This window comes from Antedon mediterranea, chromosome 6 (assembly GCF_964355755.1).
Source record: "Antedon mediterranea chromosome 6, ecAntMedi1.1, whole genome shotgun sequence".
Taxonomy (NCBI): domain Eukaryota; kingdom Metazoa; phylum Echinodermata; class Crinoidea; order Comatulida; family Antedonidae; genus Antedon; species Antedon mediterranea.
Window position 1 is genome coordinate 17,132,481 of NC_092675.1, and position 11,272 is coordinate 17,143,752.

Here is an 11,272-nt window from a genome sequence, read left to right on the forward strand (position 1 = left end):
TATTAGTTATTAATTATGACAAATTTGTTTACTAGTTTAACTATCTCTTGCCTTGATGGTGTGTTCTATTTGGTACAATAATTGGTACAATAATGTTATTTTGAGCATGGCATGTACTGTAAGAAAGTTACTTTATATAAAATATATATAACTTTTTCACAAAGTTAGACTTTCTAAAATAACTTAAATGACAAAAGTATACATAGTCAGACAATAATCTATTCTTAATCTTTTAAACTTGCCAAAAAGAATTGGAATACTTTATAAATTATGGATGGACCAGTTTTTTAATTAAAAAAAATGTAACTTAGGCACATTGCCAAGGACTATCAATGAATGATGCTTACTCGATCATTAAATATGGTTGAATTGTAAAAGGCCACTGACACAATAATTAATAAAATCTGTACTTCCAATTTTATTCTATTTAATTGAATGAAATTCAGTAGACCCCCCCCCCCCCCCACTAATTCATAGCTTCTGTACATACCCACTTTGTAGATCGAATCAATTAAGACATTTATACTTTTACATGTTACTTTTCTTCATATTGCACTATTTTCAGGTACAAGTAATAATGAATATGTATATGTTTTGATTGTTTTCTTTTCCCAGTTTCAGGACCCAAACAAATTAATACCAGTGTTCCCTGAATAGGGATTTGACTCATTATTAGTTTTATTGTAGTGTCCCCTTAATGTCATCTAAAACTATCTTTAATGTTAATTTTTGTTATACAGAGTTTATTAATATTTACGAATAATTTTGTATGAGTGAGAAAAACCTGTGTTTCCATAAGGACCAATAAATCTGAATCAATACCATAATAATCGTGCATGATAGTAATTTCCTGATCAAGGGCACTATTTTTCTACAAAAAATATTTATGAATAGTTTTTTATACCTTTATATAAAACCTGTTTTCATTTATGTGACAGAAGTTTGCAAAAATTTTCGAAGAAACTGCAATCATTGCCAAAGTGTATTTATAGATTACAGCACCGGAGATTCTACTAATTATATTAAGTTTTTAAACCTAGGTTTATTCCTGTTAAAGTAGGTGAATGTACTTCAGATGTGGATCTGTGATATCCATAGAAAATGGGAAAGTTTATAAAGGGATTTTTTTTTTTATGCATCTGGGAATATTTATCAAACTGTTGATGTGTAAAATACTGACCTTGATATGTGACCCTTGTTGTCTTTTTTAAGGTACATCTTTTAGGTTAAAATAAATTAAGACAAGTTATAGTTAATTAATAATGACGTTCAGTTGACTATTAACTTGTGATGTAGGCCTACTGCTATTAATACTTTTGTCAAAATAACTTTTTTAAAGGCATGCTAGAATTTTGATTTCGAAGGAAAAAAATAATGTTTTCACGTATAAAAAGGCAATCACCCAAGAACCCATTGGCTGGCAGCCATCTTTACTATTTTTTGCTTTAAATTACAGTTTTTTCAGGTAAATAATTTTGTTTTCAATCCAATTTATGGTCAAAGTGACTAACTATTTTGGAATATCAAAATGGCATATTCAACAAAAGAAATTTTAAAAATAATATTTTCAGGGAGACTATATATCTTTAAAATGGCAATAACAGTATTTTCTTTTTTTTTAAATGTCTCTTTACTAAAATCTAGAAATTAACTGATCTCAATTTAAACCATTTAGACAACGCAAATTGATTCTTATCTTAGTTGGCAAAACGGTTTTGTAGAGAAATTTTAACACAATATCAGTCTGATGTCGGAAGTCAATGAACGTTGCGAATATTTGACTAACCTCTAGATAAGAATGATGTCATTGCATGCATAAATAATCATCAAACGGATAAAAACGGTTTTATCTTAGATTTTAATTTACATAACAAAAAACACAATCATTGTTTATAAACAAACAATTAAAAGCAGCTCCAAAGAACATGTGATTATAAACCTTTATTAGAAATTTGTTTACTAACCTCATTCAAATTTGTTTACTAACCTCATTCAAATTTGTTTACTAACCTCATTCAAATTTGTTTGCTAACCTCATTCAAATATTTTTTTCTAAGCATGACTCCAGATGCTGAAAAGTCCTCAACTTTACCTTGTTTTCTTTTTGGAGTTAGATGTACCGCATCCGTATCTGACGTCAGTTTTTATTTGCAAACCATTAAACATTATACGTTTTTATTTAGATCAAAAGTGTGTTTGTACTTGTCTTTCATGGAATGTTTTATGTTATATAACACCTAAATAAATTTGATTTATTAGATTCGGACGATTATGGGTCACATGGTGTGCAAAAAAAGCCCCCTATATCTAATTTAATCATGAGGATAATGTAATATATTATTTCCAGCCATCTAGGTCTTTATTTTTTTAGAACACAACACTCAGTAACTTTCCAATAAAAAAATACTGTACAATTTTTCTTTATATGGCCCGTAGAGATACCATAATGAACTACAATATCTCTATGATGGGATATATGTACCCTCATCTATACTGAAAATTAGATTTTACATTTCAAGTACAGTAATCATGATTTTTATTATTTAAAAAATTGTATAGGTATTTATGGTAATAACAGTGAGTTTTTCAGATAGTGTCTGTTTGACTTTGAAAGAAAATCATCAGTTAATTACATATATTTTGATATTTTATTTTCAAAGCATGACTTGTACTTTCTGTACCATTCACAGAAAAAATTAAAATTGTGTTTTGATGCTGATCAAATAAAATAAGGCTGACATAATAATATTGTAGTTAGGAAAAAAAAATCCCTAATCTGTATTTTTATTATTACAGTAGGCTGTATAGTAGGAGTACTTTTGACTATTGTTTGTATCATCAAAAAGGTATTTATTAAAATAAGACATCGTAACATGTCGTGTTAATAACATAGTAGGTAAATGAGAAAAATCTAGATATTTCAGAATTAGACGAGTTTGAAAATATACCATACCTAAAACAGTTTTAAGTTGTTAAAATATAATTCTTAATGTTTGTTTAGGACGGCCAAGTGTGATGAACTATAAGGTGTGTCAAAAACAAACTTTTACAAGAGTATCACACCATGTTTACTTTAAAAACAAAGAGCAGTATGGATTATTACGTCGTCACATTTCTAGAAAAATATTTGATTTATTAAACTTACTTAGGAAAAAAGTCATCTTTACTTTGTTTGTCAAATTAAAAACTAAGCAAATATTTTTACATAGTTTTTTTCTTAAATATATTATATTCCTTATAATATAAAGAACTTTTTTTGTTAAATTACGAAGTCTATTCCTATAAAAATAACTTTATCAATTCTTAATCTTAACTACTAATCAACAGATTAGGTAGAATATCAGTAGACATGTATAACCCTATTAATGATATCTTAAATACTCTTGGTTGGAGTAGACTTACAGAAAAATGGAATGAAAATATTCTTATAATGCTATTTAAATGTTTAAAAGAAATAGCTCCAAGATACTTAACAATATTATTTCAATTTACTGTAGATAACCACAATAAATGCACTCGCTCCCGAAGTAATAATGACTTATCTATTCCGCTATGGAATAACTCTCAGGGTAAAAGAACTTTTGTTTATAGATCAACTAAACTATGGAATTCTCTACCAAATAACATAAAATCAGAACTCCATAATATGTCTTTGGAAACTTTTAAATCTTCACTATAGAAAACATATATGTATTAACCTTTTTGCCTTTACAATTGTAAATAGTTTTATATCTGTTTTCTTTCTTTTTGTTTTTCTTTTATATTTTATTTTTGTTGTAAATATGTTTACTGAACCACTTTGGAAATCAGTACATTTGTATTGAAAGTGTATTTCAGTTTAAAGAAAGAACAACAAATAAATAAATAAATATGTGAAATGCCAGTCTTGTTGTCTCTAGGTACAGTAGTTCTACAAACATACAGTAGCACTCATGAAGTCTGAATAGCTCAATAAAAACATAATCAGCGTTGGTTTTGTTTATTTGTCAATGATTTGATGCATCCTTAACAAATATAGACATACTTAAGCAATATTGACATGCAGTCATTTTCCATGAAAAATTTGGTTCTTAAAATCAATAACCGGAATCAATGACCTCTTCCAAAAATGAATTAAAATATAAAACCTTATCTTTTAGTGTATGTGAATTCTGTAATCTGATTGATCAATATGTATGAGATATAATTCCGTATTACACCCATTTACTGAGTCAAGCAGATCAGAAGGTAATATATCTCGTATTACCTGTTTGATGTTTCTACGCGCACGTTGTTTATCGTTGAGCGCATGCGTAGTTGTGATTTCAACCATTGAATATGAACGCCTTTTTGACGGTCTGTAAAAAAAGCTAATTGTCCAATTGCTTATACAGTAGTGTACACTAAGAGATAAAATCGTTGCACCTTGCTTGTTCTTACGAAATACGGTAAATATCTACGTTCTGGTTCCATATTCCATGGAATATGGAATCAGAGTGCAGATATTTCCCGTATTCCGTGAACAAGCAGGGTGTAACTAATAATATCTAAAAATTTAGGAAGTTATATGAAAATTATGTTATACTTTTTTTTTTTAAATTTAAATAATAATGAATTTAAATTTACCAGACCATTCAACTCCCTCCAAAATTGTGCAAGTTTGCACAATCATATAAGTTTTGCTTGCTAGAATGTGGGAGTTATATGAATTGCGGGCACCCACTTTGTTGATGTTGTATACAATGTGTGTACCATACCTCTGTGTAGGTTGCAATATGTACGCTATACTAGAAGATAGAGTTCGGGCTGCATTCACTTTGGCTACCAAACTTACGTTACCCTGTGCTGCTTTCTAGTCCAAGTGGAAGCAAGTGGTAATGAATTGAAAGGTATTGATAATTACAATACACCAATATAGGAAATGCGTTGCCAAACATCATGACATACACAGTGAGTAGTATCGCCTGCCAGAAAATTGGCTGTATGTTAGGCCTATGTGAGTTTAATGCAGGTGACTTGGCATGATAAAAGTGTTATGTTCAACTATAAAACCTAATTCATTATGGTTGATACTGATAGACATTGTTATGTTTATTTTTTGTTCAAGTTATTTTAGGGAATTCCCCATTATAAGTTCAATAAACTTTCACACACTGTCAGTTTTTCTTCAATATTCTTTCTTACTTTATTAAAATTGAATATTTAAGAGGTTTTTATCCCATCGAAACCAATCATTATACATAAACATTTATGTGGTCTTGGTCACTATTCCCCTGACATTTTCAGGTGTAATTCAGATGATTTATATTTTTCAGCCTAAAAATGTGGTTTAGAATATATTCGTAACTCATTTGAAATTTAGGGTTGGACCTGACTTAGTAGCATATAATTTACATATTTTTATTTGCTATAATGTTTTTACAGCAACATGGCCTTCTTCAACTTTAGAGCAGAACAACATTTGGCAAAGGGTTTGCACATACAGTATATTCGATGGCCAAAACATTCGCAACAGGCTCCTTTATTATTCGCGTACATGGAATTCAACCAATTTTTTTTATATTGCATAATTTAATTTGGGCTTCATCCAAATTGTACTTTGGGACATTTTTGACTTATAATAGTCATATACTAGGTCGACTTTGCTATGAACTGTAAAATATAAACAAAAATAATGCATCAGATAAACATAAATAAAGTACTTAAATGTACTATGATTCTTGAAAACAGACATTCATTTTTTAATATCAATAATTTTATGGGTTATTTCGGTTACATACATCATCCACTATTTTAATGATTTGTTTGTTTGATAATACTGTATAATCTAAATCAGAATGTTCACTTTTGTTGCCTGAAAGCTCTGCTAATTTTTCTACTTGTTTTACTTAAATTCCATTCCCTACGTTTTTTAGATCTAATTTAAGGTCACAAACTACATTTAATGTAATTTGACCATTTTTTGCCTTAAATGCCTATTAGTTATTGAATAATTATTACGTGGCATTAAAAGAGCATATTAAAAAAAAAAAAATCAAAAACAATATTTTTCAGGGGATAATATATCTTTAAGGAGACACTCCATGTGAAGCAAGCAATGGAAAATATGTTTTAACACTATCAACCCCATTAAGTGGAAACTCGATATACAGGGGACACCACTTCCTATTCAAGACCCCTATTAGAGGACACTTTGTTGGGTCCCAATGCACTGGCTTATTAGTGTTGGTGTTCTACTGTACTCATTTGGGGATCAAGTTTACACTTGTATTAATCATACTGGACAGATATGATGCAAGTATTGTAATGGCTCATGTCCAGATTGGCAGTGATGTCATTTGGAAATATTACAAGAAAATTTGCCACGGTTAAACCTAAAAACATATCAGCCTTAATCAGGAAATTATGAATGACAGATTTGCCATTAACATTTAAAGTAATCAATAATTTCGGAGACATTATTGTATGTATTAAGGTGGCACAACATAATATATGTTGTTTGCATATTATATTTTGCTTAATTAAATTTAAACATCCCTTGATATCCAGGACATTATGGTACTTCCAAAGGGTTTAACTTTCAAGGTTATATACTTGGAAACAAATTTAATATTTTGTGATTTTAAGTTATTATATCTCTTTCTTTACAGGTAACGATGGATATACCAAGACTACATATTAAAAAAACAAAAAACAGACAAGGTTAATTATCAACAATTGTATTGACAACTCATTAATACAGAATGGCGCAGTTCTTCAATGCAGTGAGAAGTTTGTTGCGAGTTGTTATGATGTTAATTGTTAATGTTGGCAATTGTCAATCTGTTGCCTTTGATATCTATTGACTGCAAGGTTTAAACTATTGTATCCTAAGTGATTTATTACAGTGTGGATTGAAATGATAGTTTATAAATGGTATATTTTGAGTACCGTATATACTGTTCCCCATTTCATTTCTACTGATATATTTGTGACTTTGGCACTAAGCCTTAACTTATCGTAATTATCTTATACTTATATGTGTGAATGACAAAAAGTAACATAGCCCCAGAGTTTTCTCCGGCTGTGATTGGACCAAACCCGAGTTCAGTGTGAACATATTTTTAGGCAATTCAATATATTTACATCAAACATTTTGTATACTTTCTTTGGTGTTATTATACACTACCAGTGATGTATTTTTGCAGATGAGTAAAATACAACATCATTAATGTTGATGGTTATTAACATAAATGTGTCATTAGGATGACATGTTAATGTTCAACCCCTACTCTATTTTTCAAGTTCACACGCACTATATAACATTAGCATAGGCTACAGGTTAATATTTTGAATATACTCATCAGTATTGTAAGAGATAGATTTACAGAAACAGATGTATGAAAGGGCAAATAGTACTGTGGGTGATGTGTGAACACATGCTTAAATCTGACAGGGCGGTTTGGCTGTAATAAACTAATAGTTTTATAGGAATTACACATCTGTTTAGTGACGCTAATTTTAGGTTTTATAATAATTCATGTTAGTGTATATTTCAACTGGAAATCATAGTTGTATAGGAAGAACCAGAATGGTGTTTGACTCAAGATTAAAAGTAGAATTGTGTGTGTGGGCACAAAATTTCAATTGATCATACATTCTAATTATTATCGATCTATAATTTAACCTATGTTTCATAATTTTTGGGATTTTATTTCTTTTCTTGCATTATATTAATTATTTTCACTAACGGTTATATATTTATTATGTTACTCTGTATTTTGCTCTATTGGAAATAAATATTATTATTTATATTATTGTGCTATATGATTTTTGTTCCAATTACACAGTAAAATCCCTATTCTTTTGTACACAAATATTGTAAATCAAGAAGCATTTTTAAACAATTAGGAAAAATAAAGAGTGTGGTAAAAAATATCAGATGACTAAATATATGTAATAATAACTAATAAACTTCAATTTTACGTTTCTGGTATTTTTATTTAACTTCAGATTTTTATTTTTGTGCTATAGCAAAAATGATCCACTGTATACCAACACTTGCACTTTTTTTTCACTTTTTAGGGAGTCACTGTATGGTATTTCATTGGTTAAACTACCTAACTACTGAAAAAAGTCTCTTTACTGTTATATCAGAATTTTGCCAGATTTAGTCAGTATTTGGCAATTTTAAGGGAAATTCATGTTTTTTTGTCATTTCTGTGACACATATTTGTTTTATGTACATTTAACCAGATATATTTAAAATTCATGCCTTCATGCCTGTACCTGACCTTTAAGGGGTAGCTCTAGTCTGGGTTTAAAATTTAAAGCTTTGCAATAATATTGAAAATAACACCACATTATGACACCAGTGACAAGCATTGTGAAAATCATCCCATTTTAACAATCAATCAATAAATTTATAATGCTTTATATTAAGGATTCATTTACTATTGGACACTTGTGCCTAAAGATATAACATTTAAAAGGAACATTTTATTTGGTTTTTTTTTCTTGAATGCAAAGGATATCATCATTGAGACCAGAATCAAATTATTTCGGTGGTCCCTATATAGTATAGTACCATTACATTCTCTAGAATTAATCACAACTTATTTTTATAAGAAAAAACTACAAGCATATCATTCATCGATTGAAATACTCAGAAAACTCATAACAATTGTATTATACAAGATAAATATATAGAATATGAAATTATTATTCTTTCTATATTTTAGACCTACCTTCAACTTTTGACTGTAATAAATATCAACAAATGTTAATTATTAGCTCAACCTCCCACGCCAAAAATGAATATTAGCCTTTCTGTAGGCACTGTACTATTAGGTAGCATTTAATGATAACAAAGAATACAGTATATTTGTTTTTAAATAATTTCATTACAAAACACCTAACATAGAAAAGAGAGATTATAGAAAGAAAAGAAAAATATACTCTTAGTGGATGCTAAAATAAAAGCATGAGATTTATACAGGGATTTATATACAAACCAGATATTGGTACCGACCATCTACTTTTTAAAAGGAAGTCACTTTGATGACATTTGACGGCAATAATTATCGTCAATGTAACAGGCCTCCCATGAGAGCCTCATCCTCTGGTTTTTTCTTGTTCTCATTCGTGTTTCATTTGTTGCATGAACATGAATCATGATCGTGTGAAAGTAGTGAGCACCAATAGAATACGACAAGCAACATCGTGGTTTGGGGAAAGAGAAGGGTTGTTGAGGAGGAGACCCGGGGGAGAGGTTCCCCTTTGAAGATTGCCATTCCAGGGTTCTTTTTGTTGTTTATCATGTCATTCAATCTTGTTTTCAATGCCTTTTCTGCAAAATGTTTTCTGCAACAATGTTGAAATCATGTGTGTTTGCCTTTTTTTTTAACTAACAGATTGTTATTTAGGATATTTAAAAACCCTGTAGGAACTGTGCATTCCGGATTCTGTACAAAATGTACGTGTGTGATTTTATCCGGCCATCGGACCGAATTCGTGCACAGGGTCAATGTGCCGTATAAAGGTATATAGTTCATGTTCTCATTTGGAACGCAAGTACGTGACGCGACGCGCAAGTCATTTGACCAATCACGTCGTGATTGGCCAAATTAGTACGTTGCCCTTGGGTTACGTCTTCCAGTAGTTTGAAATAAAAAAGGATTTAGTATGGTACACTTGGTCCAGGCCTATTGTATACTATAACTTATAAAATCTATAACATAGGGCCTACTTACTTTATCGTCTACCTTTACTTTAGAAAGGACTTATTAAGATTTTTTTTTTTTTATGATTTATAGTTTCACTTTTTTGGGTAATTCATTCTGAATTTCCATCTGAAATTTCAATTTTCAACACGTTGGTTGGTTATAGAGGAAGATCAGAAAACCGAATCATTTCCGATATAAGCCTTCAACAGGAAGTTGCTTAAAAAAATCGACCCAGAGATTTTTGGTAAGTTTTATGACTATTAATAATCAAAGGGTCCAGTAAGGCCTACTGATCATTTTTACGGAGATAACAGTTCTATTTTACAGACTTGTAAGTAATCCTTTGTGTTGAGTTAGGCCTAGGCCCTACTCCAAAAGACCATAACATAGACCGACAATTTATTTATTCCCAATTGATTGAAATTAACACTAAATCCAAAATAATCAACCAGACCAGAGTTCGGTGACATTCATACACCCCTGCATTCACCCCTCCTCCCTTTCAAGTCTTCACAGATACAATAAAATGTAAAATACACTTTGAACAAAAAAAAAATAACATTAGTAACTAAATAAAACCATAATATCAGAATATACAAAATATTTTAATTAGTTATATTATAGGCATAAATGATTGATATTTATTAAGAGATACCAGTGGTAACCAAAAAGACACATAGGCCTACTTTTGTGGCCCTATTGAAATTATTGTTCCCTTGGAATTTGTCGGTGGTCCTCTATATGGGCAGAGGTGGGCTGGTGAAACGAAAGTGGGTTATTTTAAGTCAGGGTGACCCACAAGCAATGGACTATTAACATCATAATTTTAGAACTTTTTTCACTCGAAATTTTACTCAAACAATTGATTTTCGATGTTACTGGAGAAATAGTATTTTTCCGTGGGTGTTCATTGGATCGACTTTATTGTTAATTATTAGTGTATTGTGGTATATTATTATTGTTATTATTATTATTGCATGTCATCCATCAATCACACAACCATCAAGCAAATCACCATTAATGATTTTTTTTTCTATAATTGACCTGAAACTTAAAGAATTATCGATATATATATTACATTATGATAGACAGTATGGACAATTAAATATATCAAAATGAGATAAATTCTCTTAATAATCTTTAAATTCCCTGCTTAACACGCTTATCCAAGAATAATGATCCCCCTAATGAGCTCATATGAATGCAGACCAAAATATTGATCTCGAATCGCCTTTGCTTATATAGATCTCAAATCGCGTTTGCTTTTTGCACATTGATTTTCCAGCCAGCGCCTACTCCATGACGTCACAATCATCTCAAATTAATATTATATATCGGCATTAAATCCTGAGAGAGGTTGGACCACCTGTACCAAAAATCAACAATACGCGATAATATTCAATTGAAGGTGTAAAGAAATTACTACTTATAAACCTACATGGTTACATTATGTCTTAGAATTTCAGTTTTCAAATTTAAGCTGTTAAATAGTGTATTAACTATTATGGGGTGTGAGAATTTAACGTCGCAAAATTGGAACCCGAAAACTAGAGATTGTTATAATCGATGACAAACCTCCACACGCGATC

General features: G+C 30.2%; 1 protein-coding gene and 1 long non-coding RNA gene across 2 annotated transcripts in view; one reads left to right on the forward strand and one right to left on the reverse strand.

The window, feature by feature from the left end:
* Positions 1-7,744, forward strand: part of LOC140051299 (uncharacterized) — a 32,630-nt gene extending 24,886 nt beyond the window's left edge. Inside the window, exon 4 of the long non-coding RNA XR_011845505.1 lies at positions 6,630-7,744. This is a non-coding gene — a long non-coding RNA (uncharacterized lncRNA). The remainder of the gene's footprint in view (positions 1-6,629) is intronic.
* LOC140051588 (NADH dehydrogenase [ubiquinone] 1 alpha subcomplex subunit 7-like) overlaps positions 1-9,008 on the reverse strand; it is a 40,242-nt gene extending 31,234 nt beyond the window's left edge. The window contains exon 1 of the mRNA XM_072096849.1: positions 8,990-9,008. Within this exon, the coding sequence (XP_071952950.1) occupies positions 8,990-8,992 (3 nt within the window). The 5' untranslated portion in view covers positions 8,993-9,008. The remainder of the gene's footprint in view (positions 1-8,989) is intronic.
* Positions 9,009-11,272: the final 2,264 nt, after the last annotated feature.